The sequence below is a fragment of the Pollachius pollachius genome (genome assembly GCF_949987615.1).
Source record: "Pollachius pollachius genome assembly, chromosome: 16".
Taxonomy (NCBI): Eukaryota; Metazoa; Chordata; class Actinopteri; order Gadiformes; family Gadidae; genus Pollachius; species Pollachius pollachius.
The window spans coordinates 17,897,170-17,911,342 of NC_136949.1; the positions used below are offsets into that span (position 1 = coordinate 17,897,170).

Below are 14,173 nucleotides of genomic sequence, written 5' to 3' on the forward strand. Positions count from 1 at the left end.
AGTTTTACTTTTTGTTTTATAAATAATAAGCTAATTTTACCTTGAAAAACGCGAAGACCATATAGTGTTGCTCTTTTTGTGTTTTTAGGGATAGCATTTTGTAGAATTTCTTGTAATTTTTTATCCTCTGAAACACTTGCAAAGAGGGACATTTTGCGATGAAAACAATATCCCTGAGCTCTGAATCATGGGATATTGCCCAATATCCCAAGGTAGCGCACTAATCAAATTGCGCCATCTTAGGAGGTTCACGAGTAGCATTTACTAAGATGTGATATTGAATGGTAAAGTGGGTGGCACACAGGTGCGGCATGTGGCTCAGGATGTAGACCGGTTTGGCTGGTAACCGGAAGGTTGCTGGTTCAATCCTCAATTCCTCCTAGTGAGTGTCGAGGTGTCACTGAGCAAGGCACCTCACCCTGACTGTTACCGATGAGCTGGCTGTCGCCTTGCTTGGTTGACACCGCCGTCGGTGTGTGAATGTGTGAATGAATGGGTGAATGTGAGGCAGTATTGTAAAGCGCTTTGAGTGCCCATTGGTTAGAAAAGCTCTGTATAAATGCAGTCCATTTACCATTAAAGAAGCCTAAAGAAGATTATAGAAGAACGTACTTGCAGCCTGCGCCCAGTTCCTCCAGCACTCCTCTGAGTCTGCGCTCGGGGAAGGCCGTCTCCGTCTTGATGATCTCCTGGACGTCGTTCAGACCCTCCTCCTGGTGGACACAACATCGGCTTCAGCTCTCAAACGTTTACATTCAGAGGCTTCATTGATCCTGGGGGAAATCAGTGTCATTACAATCGATCTGCTAAGGTTGATAGAAGAAAGAGAATAGAATACATTTAAATATTGCAATATTACCTTGCATGTTGTCACCGCCATCAGTTTGTGAATGTGTGCATGAATGGCAGGATGTTTGGCAATGATTGTGAAGCGCTTTGAGTGGCCAGTGGCTAGAAAAGCGCTGTAGAATTGCAGATCATTTACAATTTAAGAGGCCATGAGTGTATCATGTGAAGAAAGGACAAAAAAAAGGTTTTATTCTTTACCCAGAACCCTCTGGAAGGGGAAGAGGCTCAGACTGACCAGCTTGTCGGCCATCTTGTCCATGATGTTTGAGTTGTACAGCCGCCGCCGCTGGTCCTGCCACCAGCTCTTGATGTAGATGCAGGGCTTCTTCTCAAAGTAGGGCAGGTGGAAGTAGTTCCTGCCGTTTATAACCATCAGATCGATTAAGAAAGCACACAGTGAAAGCAGAGTATTGGGAAGAATAGCCCCAAAGCTATGCACACGATGGACATTATTTAATAGATACTAAAGCTGAGCACCCCTTGTGTACTTCCTTTGAAAAATGTAAAAAATTATAATTGCTTGCTTTTTTCAGACTTCATACTTATTTTATAAATGTTGTTAAAACAACTTTCTTTCACATATAAATGTCATAGAGACCCTGTTTTTAATGGGGAAATTCCTACCAGAAAGTGCCCTAAGCAATAACATCTAAATTGCTCCCATGCAAACTTTGACCCCTGGTTCCCCCCCTTCCCACCTGTCTGTGATGAAGGGCTTCAGGGGGGGGGTGGAGGAGACGGACAGCAGCTCCCCCTCCTCCTCAGCCTCGTCCTCGCTGGAGTTCTGGATCAGGTCCGACTCCTCTTCCTCACTCTCCCCGTCTTTCTTCCTCTTCTTGGCCGACGACGGCTTGCTCACCCCGTCTATCTGGTTGCCGTAGTTACCTGCGGGAGTAGGTTGTGTTAAAATCAGATGAGATCTACTTTATCGTTCCCAGGGGGAAAATTCCGGTATCACAGAATAGGTTGGAATTTTGTTAAAATATTACAGATTTTAATTAACATTGTATTGTTGTACCCAACGATATTAGAAAAAGTCCAATGATATTAGATAGAGCTGTACTTTGAAATTGTACACGACATGTAATATATTTTATCTCTAGATCAATAAATGAGCAGGGCCCTGACTTACCTATTGTGACCTCAAAGCTGATGGATTTGTCGCCAATTTTTCGATCAATCATGGTGGCCTCCAGGAATGAGCCAAACAGGAAGAATTCTTCTATTTTCCCAGTGGCGCTCTGAACAGGAGAATACAGGGGCAATTAAAATAAGTGCTGAATCAGGTTCTACAACATACACTGGATGGATGGGTGGATTTTGTTTTTGACATTATTCAATCAAATACTGTCACTGTGTCACAAGTCTGACTCAGCATTTCATTACGTGATTCAATTGAGGAATAAGAGATGTTTTGTCGATTCTTAAACGCAAGAATCGTATTTTATTTTATGTTTATTCTGCAGCAACATGTCAAAGATAATAAACTGAGCCCGGCCTCCACCTAACTGCTTCCTCCGCCTGCGTTTCGGCGCTCATTAACCGTGGTAAGTGTAGTGTGAATTTACTCTTTATGGCTTCCTCCTCTCCCCCTCAAGGCATAATTTACACAGAAACAGGGCTGGGAATCGGTAAAGTGCCGGACCGTGGCAGTTTGGTAAGGCTGATGACATAGAAATGTCGTGTTTTGAGCTCTTGGCCAGCAGTAGCACTATGGATCATGTGACTTTACCACGGAGCCATTACAGCACATCAACGTAAAGGGTGGCAGGGAGTGTTAATGCAGGGCTGACTCGCTCAATAACAGGGGTCAAGGGAGACAAGAGCCGGAGGACCTTTCATGGATCCCCAGTAGTCCTGATGCTTCTGCGTTTTCCGTTCTGCCACTTTGCCTTATGATCGCGAACATCGAAGAGATTGTGAGTGGAGATGTTTGACCAAGGGAGGTCTGATACATAATTCGCCCTTAAGTGTGTAAGTGTGGAATTGTTTCAGTTGGAATCGGAACGGTAAACAGTAAAAACGAAAATCTATTTGGACTGGGAGTTCTGGGAAGGAGATGGGGATGTGTTATCCCCATGGTCATGATCCATGGCAACTTTGTGATGCTTTTGTTTTAGCTAGTACCATTGTTGTGTATGAGCATTATATTACGCAATGTTGTTTATAAAATCTGCCACACCCCGTGGCATTTTACTCTCTCGGACACGGCCATCGACATCCACCAGACGGAAAACATACATCCACACACACCTCACCGTCCCTTTGGTTCACTGCCCCTTAAAGAGTTAAATCATATAACACATGACAATGCAGGGCTGCCCACTCACCTCCGAGATGTTGGAGACAGACTCCACCTGTACCTCCGTGGAGCTGACGATCTCCGTGGAGGTGGTATCCAGGATCTCCACGGCAACCGACACCAGGAGGCGGGCTCTGAAGGACACTCCCTCCCCCAGGCCCTCGTTGAGGTCCTGGTGCTCGTCCATCAGGGTGTACTGCCGGGTGGAGCCGTACATGTTGACCCAGGCCGGGCCCATGGTCGGCAGGAAGCCTACAGGCGACCCAGGAGGCAACATGGAGAATTAGAGCATTATTCAGAAGCAACATCAGGTTTTTGGTTAATGATAAACCATTTGTATACATATCCGATATACACTGTGTGCACAATTATTAGGCAAGTTGTATTTGTGAGGATTAATTTTATTATTGAACAACTACAGTGTTCTCGGGCAATACAAAATGTTAATGAACCTAAACCTGAATGTTTAAGAAAGTAAAAGTGAGGATTTGTCTTTCTTAAGAGAATATTTATATGTGTGCACAATTATTAGGCAACTATTAGTGTGCAGAATTACTATGCAACTAAATGAAAAAGCTAACATTTTCCCATCTCACTTGTTTATTTTCATCTGTTAAAGTGAGAATAATAAAACAACTCAAAATTTACAAATAAACATTTCTGACACGTCAAAAAAAAAAATCTGTGACCAATATAGCCACCCTTCTTTTCAATTACTGTCACAAGCCTTCCATTCATGGAGTCTGTCAGTTTCTTGATCTGTTGACGATCAACTTTTTGTCCAGCAGCAACCACAGCCTCCCAGACACTGTTCAGAGAGGTGTACTGTTTTCTTTCACTGTAAATCTCCCGTTTAAGCAGGGCCCACAGGTTCTCAATAGGGTTTAGGTTAGGTGTGGAAGGGGGCCATGCAGGGGCGTAGGAATGAGTTTAACATTGGGGGGGACGCATATCGGATACCTGACAGATCCGGTATAATTTTTAGGTGGGACAAATTATTTGTTCAACCTTAAGGCCTTTACAGGTTAGCCATGCAGTGGAGTACTTCGATACATGGGATGGAGCATCGTCCTGCATAAAAATCATGGTCTTCTTGAAAGATGCAGACTTTTTCCTGTACCACTGCTTGAAGAAAGTGTCTTCTAAAAACTGTCAGTAGGTTTGGGAGTTGATTTTGAGGCCATCTTCAACCCGAAAAGATCCAACTAGCTCATCTTTAATAATACCAGCCCATACCAGTTCCCCACCTCCACCTTGCTGGCGTCTGAGTCGAAGTGGAGCTCTGTCCGTTACTGATCCAGCCACGGGACCATCAATCTGGTCCATCAAGAGTCACTCTCATCTCATCAGTCCATAAAACCTTTGAAAAATCTGACTTCAGATATTTTTTGGCCCAGTCTTGACATTTCAACTTGTATGTTTTGTCGATCTCCTTAGGCCACACCCTCACTCATTACGCAAATACACATCACCTGGTATGCTTAAATCCAATAAGCACTCAAGTTTATATAGCTTGATGTTGGAAAATATGCATAAAAATTATGATATGGCCAAAATACTCACTTGCCTAATAAGTGTGCACACATATAGCATCATTACCGCACTTTGTTTGAGTGCATTTACATTTACGTTTACATTTAGGGCATTCAGCAAATGCTTTAATCCAAAGCACCTTATATTAAGTACATTTGTCAGAAGAAGGTGAAACAACAATATATCGCTATCAGTACAGTAAGGATGGTCATAGAACCAAGTGCAAAGGACTTACAATCGCTAGGTTAACCCATTCCCCATATACAACAAAGAAAGCTAGGATAAGATGCTACACAAATAAGTACTACAACTAAGTACGACATACAATAAGGGCGTATATTAAGTGCCAGGACGTACAACATACAGTTAGTAGGGGGGGTGGCTATGCAGAGTCTAGGTGATCTCTGAACGAGTCTTGGGTCTTTTGCGGAAGCAATGATGTCGGTATTGATTTGCGTCCTTTGGGTTATTAGCCTTAACAATGCAAATGATCGTGTTGATGGACTCATCCCTGCCCAAGTACTTATTAATGAAAAATGTAATTGACAATTCAGCGCCGCTGATTACAATATAATTCACTAGGCTAATTAAGATTAGCTAGTAAATGATCCTGAAAGCGAATCTATGCCCATAAACTGTACCCTTTTCATTGGTTGTTCATGTATTTCTATTTGCTACCTTTGTCACCCTCGTTACAGATCTTGCGAAGGTCAATGAAGTGGGTCCCTATGGCAACGTCGTTGACCTTATCCGAGTCTCGTATCTGGACCTTCATGCGTTTGCAAAGTGGCGGGAACATCTCGGTGAAGATGATCTGCTCATTCCAGATGGGCTCGTAGCTGCTCTTCTGGACTGTGGTCTTTCCCTGTAAAGAGGAAAACAGCATGGCTGGACTCTTTCTGGTGGAATTGTGTATTTGGTCTGTTTGCTCTGAGAATACTACTTCTGTTCATTACTTGGTGAACATTGAACTAGAATAAACCGTGTCTATTTGCACATCGTGTTTTCCATCTTATTCAAGAAATAAGAAAATGCATGACATCAATCCTAGCACTACAATTGTAGCCTGTCTAGAATGTACACCTCTTTATTTCACACTACACCTCACATTTGTTTTTACAAATAAAGCACAAACACAATTCAAATATAAAAAGAGGATGGACTGTGACGGCCCACACCTTCTGGCCAGCAAACTGCACTTGGACATAGGGGTCCACCAGGTCTCTGCTCTCCCCGATGAAGGCCTTCTTGACGTTGGCCATGATGTTGGTGTTCATCTTTGGGAGGCCCTCAGCTCGGTAGATCTTCACGTAGAACCTGGCCCACTGTCTCTCCACTGGGACCCCCTCTGGTAGCAGCAGGTTCCTGGGAACATGTCCACATATAGAGGGGGGGATGTAGCTAAAGCCCAACATCAGCTCACCTGGGTTAACCCAGCGGGTGTAAAGATCCCATATCATGCTTTTTTAGGGTTAATAATTTCATTTGGGGATACTACTAGAATATGGTTACATGCCTGTATTTAAAGAATATCCCTTACTATTCTCACTTATTTCTGTAAAACCAATTTCAACCTCTTTGAATAACATTCCAGGGGCCTGGTGGCTAGGCTGTAACTGTAATGCCATGCATATTAATGTACCCCTCTATGTCGTCTTCATCGGTCTCATTGGCCTTGTGTGGGGTCTTTATGGTGTCCCCCTTCCCAACCACGGCGATGTCACACTTAATGTATCCTTTGCACCCGGCTGTGATGTCGTCCGGGTCCGACATCATGGCCCACTTGTGGTAGAACTGGTGCTCTGGGGCAGGAGGTGAGGTATGATCAGGGTAAGCTTCAGGCCAAGGAGTCATGGTTCATTATATTGGCTAGAGAGTAAATTCGGTCAAGGGGACATTTCTTTACTCCATTTAGATTTCGGTTCATGTCTTGGGATACACAAAATCCAAAACATTGAAACGTAATCAAAGTGTTTATTATATCCCATAAAGAGGCTGAGTGGTAGGCCATTACCAACATGAGTTTTACTTCTGCACCGTGGTTTGTGTATAGCATTGTGTAACACACTTGATCTGCGCGCTACAGGTAATTCATTCACCAGGCTGTGAGTAAACGGTGCCAACATCCAGCTTGAAGGTTCCCACCAGCGTTCCGCTCCGCAGAAGGTTCTTTGAGTGGATAACCTTGTCATAAAAAGCAAAGAGCGGCGTTATGTGCATGATATAAATCCTTGGCTCTCTTGTTGTCATGGAAACTGCTTAAATAATACGAACTACTGAAAGTCTGCGGTACTATGATGTTAGAACCGACTGATGCTAAGGTACTTAGCACCAGTGATGAGGGAGCACTGAAGGGTTATGAAGATATTCAAACTAATTTTCAGAGCAGTTATACAAGGGCAGGTTACGTAGCTGCACTTTTTTTGGCGCTCTGGGAAAACGCTTACTCACCGAGAGTTTGATGATCTTGTCGAACATGACGTCCGGCGGGACGTGGAAGTCAAAGACAAAGTACTGCGAAAGAAGAGAAAAAAGAATCTTTAAACCTCACCCGACCATTGATTGGGTTCTTATCTGTTACTTAGAACTCCGTTAAGAACAGGAGCTGCTCTTGTGAGCCAGTTAATCCACGCCGGCAGCTCTCTCTCACTTTTTTAATGGGGCCTTGCAGGAAAGGATAATGTAATGCATGAGATTATATATGCAAGAAGAAAGCTTAAGAGCAGAGACACTTGCTGTGGAATGGAAATCAGGGGGAGGAGAAGAAAGATAATTGCCTTTTTTGATGTGACATGACTTTCCTGTGAATCATGTTATGAACAAGAGCTTCTCAATTTCCTCACCCTATTTTATCTGTATCACCTGGTTAATGGCCAGTTATATTCTATTTTCTGAAAAATAGCCTTAGGGATGGCCATGGTTTGAACTGATGCTGCCTATGTTAAGGGTCCAACATGTTCCACAAAGCTAAACCGTTGGAGAGCCATTGTTTCTGAGGAAGAAGCTCAGAGGCTTGAAGCACATGAAAGAGGGTAAGGTTATGAACAGAAAGCGGACGAGGGTTAGGTTCTGTCTTCTTTGCTTAACATCCAGGGCGGCTTTACTGCGTCTGTTCACAGTGTCCTGTCCACACAGTGAGAATCGATTCCAGATGGTGGCCATTACCCATCCCAGCGTGGTGCAGACGTACATCAGGCCTGTTCAGAGAGCAGCTTCGTGTAAAGGCGTCCCACTGAGTTTAAAGAGCAGGCAGCCTACACACACACATCCACCCAGCTGGACGACACCCCTACGCAAGACATATTTCGGTCTTTTAAATACTTACATACTCCCACTAAAAAGGAGAACTATCGCTGAAGAACTCCCTGGTTTCAGAGGAACCAACTCACCTCATTGTAATAGGGGCAGTTGGTGGATTCCTTCATGGAGGTGTACTTCTTGTCGTCCCCGATCTCCACACAGACCACCGGGTCCATGTTGAGGCCTACCAGCTGCCGCGCCTCGATCACTGTGATGCTGATCTGGACAAGAGGACGTTTACAATGGTTAGGACCCAGTAGAGCAGTGGTTTGAAACCAGTGTGCCGGCTTGCTTTAGGCAAGGCTAGGTGTGGGATTTAATACATTTTCCTGACATTGGTTACAGTTGCAGCACGGAGCGAGGAAACAAAGACATTGTAGGTCAAATGCAAAGTTCAAGTTCAAAAGCTTTATTTGTCCAACGTGTTGCCATATTAGAAATTTGTCTTTGATTGAAGGCAATTTTCGTGTGTATGTGTGTGGTGCTTGAGTGTGAAGTCTGAAAGCTGTTTTTGTGGGATGCTGGTTATCTTGCTTGCCTGCTTAATTATCCTAGCCAGTTTTCCCTTGCATCTGCTTGTTAGGAAGCTGTACCAAGATGTAATGTTGAAGTGACAGATGACAGATTCGATCAGTGTCTGATAAACTGTTAATAAAATGTCCTTTCTGACATCAAACCCTTTCAGCTTCCTCAGGAGGCACATGCGTTGTTGGGCTTTTTTTGTATACTCTGTCTGCATGCTGGGTGAACGACAGGCGGTTGTTTTCTATCTTGACCTCTCACGAGTGACGCCCAATTAGTGAGCAGAGTTAAATTATCTTGCAGAAATGAGCCTAACCTAAATCTATCAAGAGACAGTGTGTTGACAGTTATGCCCCCTGTCTCAATTTAGGAGGTAGATTCTAGTTTGTTACTGTCTGTTGTGTATGTGTAATTATTACAAGGAAATAAAAAATGTGCATGTTTTAATGTGACATTGTTCATTGCCATTCAATTTCATCTTTTCATTCCTCCTTGGGATTGGGGTTAGCCCCTAAGACGTTGGGAGGTAAGGCAGTGGAGGAAAGCAGACAGATTGTATCCCAGGAGACTGAACCAACAAGCAGGCGTTCCTCAGGCACACATGAGATTGATCCCCTCGTTGAAGAAGAAAGAAAACATTTACGCTTCTCTCACATTCAAGAACTATTATTACAAACTAGCACTGGGGCAATAATTATTTCTGACAGATTTGCAGCCCAGGCGCGTCTTAAAGAATTCCCTGGGTCAAGATGAATGCATTTTGTGAACGTTTGCGATATCTTTTAAACAGAAAAGAAGACATACTAGTTTCGGTCCAACAGGTTTGGGTAGCAACAATGTTTCCCAATGGCTTAATTATCCTTTCCAACAAAGAACACAGAGGGGAAGAGGAATAAGGGAAGACATTTTTCTTTGAACATGAGTCTTAATGGTTATACGGGCTACCCACTGACATGGATAGCCAAGCAAACGCCCTGTTGCAGTGTGTTGTGGCTCCACTAATGAGCCCACTATTTCTCCCCGTACAGTGTTTAGATCCGAGCCACAAGAGATCCATCATCTCTATATTTCCTCTGGTGCTCCCATCTCTATATTTATCTCACAAGCTTAGCAAATAAAAAGGTTTGGTCTGAGGCAACCTCATGTATATAACTATATAAACTAAACAATGTATTGTCAATTACTGTAATTGATATTCACGATGTCATGATCAGACTTTTGTCTATTTGTTAAGTGTTTGTTCTCCCCATCTACCAGGCGTCCTTTGACTTGTCCAATCCGTTCCTTCCCCTCCCCTGTTGTCCGTGTTAATCTTCCCCCCTGCACCTCATTCCCTCATCAGCGTCTCCCACTATATATGTGTTCCCTTCTTTTGTTCCCTTGTCGGTTTGTTGGTTTTGTCCTTTCCCTTGTCCCTTGTGGTTTCATGATTGTAGTGTTTATTTATCTCTGTTCACAGAACAGAGATTTTTAGCTTGTTTTTTAAAAATAAATATTTTTGTTACTTTGGGTTAGAGTCCCCGTCTGTTTGGATCTATCTATCTATCTATTTACCACTTTATTCCTGCTGCCAGCACCCCAGCGTGACACATGATGTACAGTTGAATAATCTTTTCAACCGATTATTTTATATTGGGATCGACCATTATTGATTTCAGCATTCTCCTTTTTAAACGTATTCATTTTAACTTATCACTTATTCGTTTACTTATTCAAAGCAAAAAAGGTTGAGCCCGCTGAGAGAGAGGCATGGAAATCCAAAAAAATAACAAATATGTTCACATTTGAGGACCATACTGGAAATAAGTATTTTACTTTTGCATGTCATCCTTTGGATAACTGTTTTATCATCTTGATTTAGAAATAAATTAAATCAAAACAAAAATCGATATGCATATGCACACCGAACACACACACACACACACACACACACACACACACACACACACACATGCGCGCACACAGACACACACACATACACACAGATATAGACACACAGACACACACACACACGCACACAAACACACACATATACACACAAACACACAGATACACACCCACACACACATACACACACATACAAACACAGACACAAAGATACAGACACACACAGACAGACACACACACACACACACACACACACACACACACACACACCTGATAATCCACTGGTCGACCAGCGCTTGGTTCCATCTTGATGTCTGGCTTTGACCTATGGGAATGAAACACAACAAAGCATTCAACCAATGGAAATCACAGTCCCTCCCCCAATTTTAGCGTGTCATGCGCGTCAGTGTGCGTGCAGTGCGTACGGACCTCTTATTGGACACGTTGGTGGTGACGGCGGTGACCGAGGCCAGGGAGATGGTGTCGGGGTCCAGGGTGCCGGCCAGACGGATGGCCCTCCTATCCAGATCCTCCATGTCCAGGACGGCCGGCTCATCTAGATCACAACCCATGACTGACCCTTAGACACTCCCATAGGACACCTCCGTCATATCATATCATCTAGATCACACCCCATGAGCCTCAGACACCCCAATAGGACACCTTCATCACATCATATCATCTAGGTCATTGGTTCTCAAACTTTTCATACCACAGAAAAAATATTTCTCTCCCCAAGTACCACCATTATGACAGATGTTATAAAATATAACAACATACAGTAGTGTAGGCCTGCGGCCCTATTCAGCTACGCACATCTCATGCAGGAGGCACATTTATTCTTATAGGAGACATATTATGGCGTTTTCACAACAAGTAAACAAAGTATTTGAGTTCCAGAAAACTTGTTTTTGAAGCTGTTTGATGGATATAGCTTTTAGGGAAAAGAATCTCGCCTACCGCTATTCCCCTCTGTTTCAGTCCCTTCAGAATGCGCTGTTTCTGGTGTCTGTAGCTTTAATGCTAATGAGCTGCTGTCCATTGACCAATGAGCTGTCAGACTGAACCACAGCATGGAGGAGAAGGGATTGTTGCCGTTTGTGGACTCCTGGACCTTTATATCTATATTATATAATATAATAATAATAATATTATATATGGGTATTTATATAATATTATATCTAATATCACGGCCAAAAGCTATGTGCACCTCGGATGAATTTATGAATCATAAAGACTGCGTCTGACGTCTCTGGCACTTCCACAACAAGTGAAGACTCGTAGAAAAGTCTGGCGGGGGTAGCTCGGCAACAGCCTGGCAGCTCAGCGCCAAGCGTACAATCCCTTTCTCCTCCATGTCTCCTCACCGGATTGCCGCCAAGGCTTCGGCGGCAGTCCGGCAGAGAAAGGATTGTACTCCCGGAGCTGAGCTGCCGCCGAGTTCCCCCCACCGGTGATGCCCGTCCGCTGGTCCACAAAATCTTAGCTATGCTCTGATTGGAGAGGAGTGGGGAAGTGGGAGGTAATATTCAACTGTGCCCCCTTCCTACGTAGCAGGGGGCGCCAAAACAGACTCGCTCGTTTGGTAACTGTAGTATCTCACTCAAAAAATCATGTACAGAATTTTTAAAGTTTGTATGCGTGTGGGAGCACCCGAGACCCAAAACAACACCCCAAATCCCAAAAAAAGTGTTCTTTTCATAATAATCGGGTTCCGAGGGCGCTCACGTTACCTGTGCGGGAGCAGCTTGTGTGTTTGATGCTTGAGTGTCTGTCTGCGTGCACCTTTTAACCATAACTTTATTTTTTTAAACTTTCGCCTTTGAGCTTATGTGGAAGAGTTTTTAATCATGAGGGGATTCAACTTGGGGACATTTGCCGCACTCTGGACTCTTTTTAGCCGATTTGCCTGTGGACAGCATGTTGGCGGCGGCGAGGCCATCACCTACAGCCGGGAGCTACTTCTTTCCCTTTGACCACTGGCAGTAAGTGACAATGTTCTGCACTCATTCCCCGATCGCTGCGAATAAGTAGCTTGCAGGCTGCAGCAAGTGGAATACTTTCCAAAAAGCACCGGAGGAAGAGAGGAAGGAGGGGAGGCGTTCAACGCAGACTGAGGAAATATGGACTAAGCGACAGACGCCAGCTCCCAGCGCTCCCAACTATTCTTCTCTCAAACGTTCAATCCATTCGCAACAAGATGGATGAACTGGAGGCTCATGCCAGATGTAAGCATGAATTTAGAGAAACATGCCTGCTGGCTTTTACCGAGACGTGGCTGGGAGACGCGGATCCTAACGAGGATCTACATATAACCGGCTTTGGGTACCCTGTTGGTATGGACCGGTCGCCTCTCATAACAAACAAATCCCGCGGAGGCGGAGTATGTATTTACATCAATGAGAGGTACTGTAATATTGTCGTGGTCCGGGAAAAAATATGTACCCCAGACCTTGAGCTGCTATCCATCTCACTTCGTGGTACGTGTACCATAGTTTGCGAACCACTGACCTAGGTCACGCATTACTTAGCCTCGGACACTGCCATAGGACACCTCTATCATATCATCAACATAGTTTTGATGGCCAGAAGGCCAGTACCAATTTGATCGGATTCGGTCAATGTAATTCTTTCTGCTATCCTTTAGTTTAGTTCCAGTTAGTTACTTGACATTTGTTGAGTGATGTTAATATTTAAGCTTGGTTGATTACAAACAACAACAACAAAATAAGCTGCTTCTCCAGACTGAATGGCAAAAACAATTATCAAATGTTCCATCCATTGAAACATGTTTTTATCCAGGATGGCCCCCAAGAAATACAATCCCCTGAAACATTGGGCTGATAATCTAAAGTACCTCCTTTCCTGTGGTCGTCTTTAGAGCTCTTCATCTTGCCGAGCTTCATGGCTGAGAACACACCTTTCCCAGCTCTGGGGGAGAGGAAAGGGAGAAGGAAAGGATGAGCAGAGGGCCGCTATCATGAAGGGAAATGGACTCAATTTATTGCATTGATTTCAAGTCCGATACAATGATCACTCATCATGACAAATGCCCTGTTAACAACACACATACTGAGAAAATGGGCAGTAGAGCTAATGAAATACACAGGCATCCGTTTTAGTACCCATTTGCCATGTTAATTTGCCTTGTAGTAACCCAACTAGGCTGTCAGTCCTTCCACCGCTCAAACAAGTTATTTCCCTCTGAACCAATTAACCCCCCCCCCCCCCCCCCCAACACCAGATACACACACACAAACAGACACATGCACACACAGACACACACACATAACACAGAATGTTCCAGCCCCTCAATCAGGAGAACAAGAGTATCTGATGTCCCCACACTGATATTATCTGGATCGCATATCAACACAACCACAAAGGGATAGTGATATCATGTGAGGCCCGACAAATAAGGGGCCTTAATTATTAAAAATTGGCTTGACAGTCCAATTTGCAGCAGATAAGGAAACGTGGGAGACAATTAATGAGTCTTTTCATTAGGTTTCTCATGAAAAATGAATACCAGAGTTCAATTTCTGCTTGGATTTTGATCTTCCATTATTGTAGAGAAATCTTTCCATAGATCGTGGAAAATAGGATGGAATAATACTTTGTTCTTCATAGGAAGGAATGTTGTTGGCATTTAAAGGAAACAGAAAAATAATGCATTAAAACTCCTGTCAATAAGGTATGAGGATTGTTTAAAATCAATGACATATACAAACTTGGTATTTGTTCAATATAGAAAAGAGGAAAAGTCAAAGAATATTTTCA

The 14,173-nt window shown here is 43.7% G+C and overlaps 1 protein-coding gene across 5 annotated transcripts in view; it reads right to left on the reverse strand.

The window, feature by feature from the left end:
- Positions 1-14,173, reverse strand: part of otofa (otoferlin a) — a 79,773-nt gene that overhangs the window by 24,802 nt on the left and 40,798 nt on the right. For all 5 annotated transcript variants that reach the window (XM_079754074.1, XM_079754071.1, XM_079754073.1 and 2 more), the window contains exons 6-19: positions 13,251-13,324; positions 10,823-10,949; positions 10,664-10,718; positions 8,074-8,205; positions 7,136-7,198; positions 6,784-6,868; positions 6,327-6,486; positions 5,863-6,049; positions 5,363-5,549; positions 3,180-3,403; positions 1,982-2,090; positions 1,548-1,734; positions 1,085-1,205; positions 613-713 (exon numbers count right to left, since the gene is read on the reverse strand). In XM_079754074.1, coding sequence (XP_079610200.1) covers positions 613-713; positions 1,085-1,205; positions 1,548-1,734; positions 1,982-2,090; positions 3,180-3,403; positions 5,363-5,549; positions 5,863-6,049; positions 6,327-6,486; positions 6,784-6,868; positions 7,136-7,198; positions 8,074-8,205; positions 10,664-10,718; positions 10,823-10,949; positions 13,251-13,324 — 1,812 coding nt within the window. The remainder of the gene's footprint in view (positions 1-612; positions 714-1,084; positions 1,206-1,547; positions 1,735-1,981; positions 2,091-3,179; positions 3,404-5,362; positions 5,550-5,862; positions 6,050-6,326; positions 6,487-6,783; positions 6,869-7,135; positions 7,199-8,073; positions 8,206-10,663; positions 10,719-10,822; positions 10,950-13,250; positions 13,325-14,173) is intronic.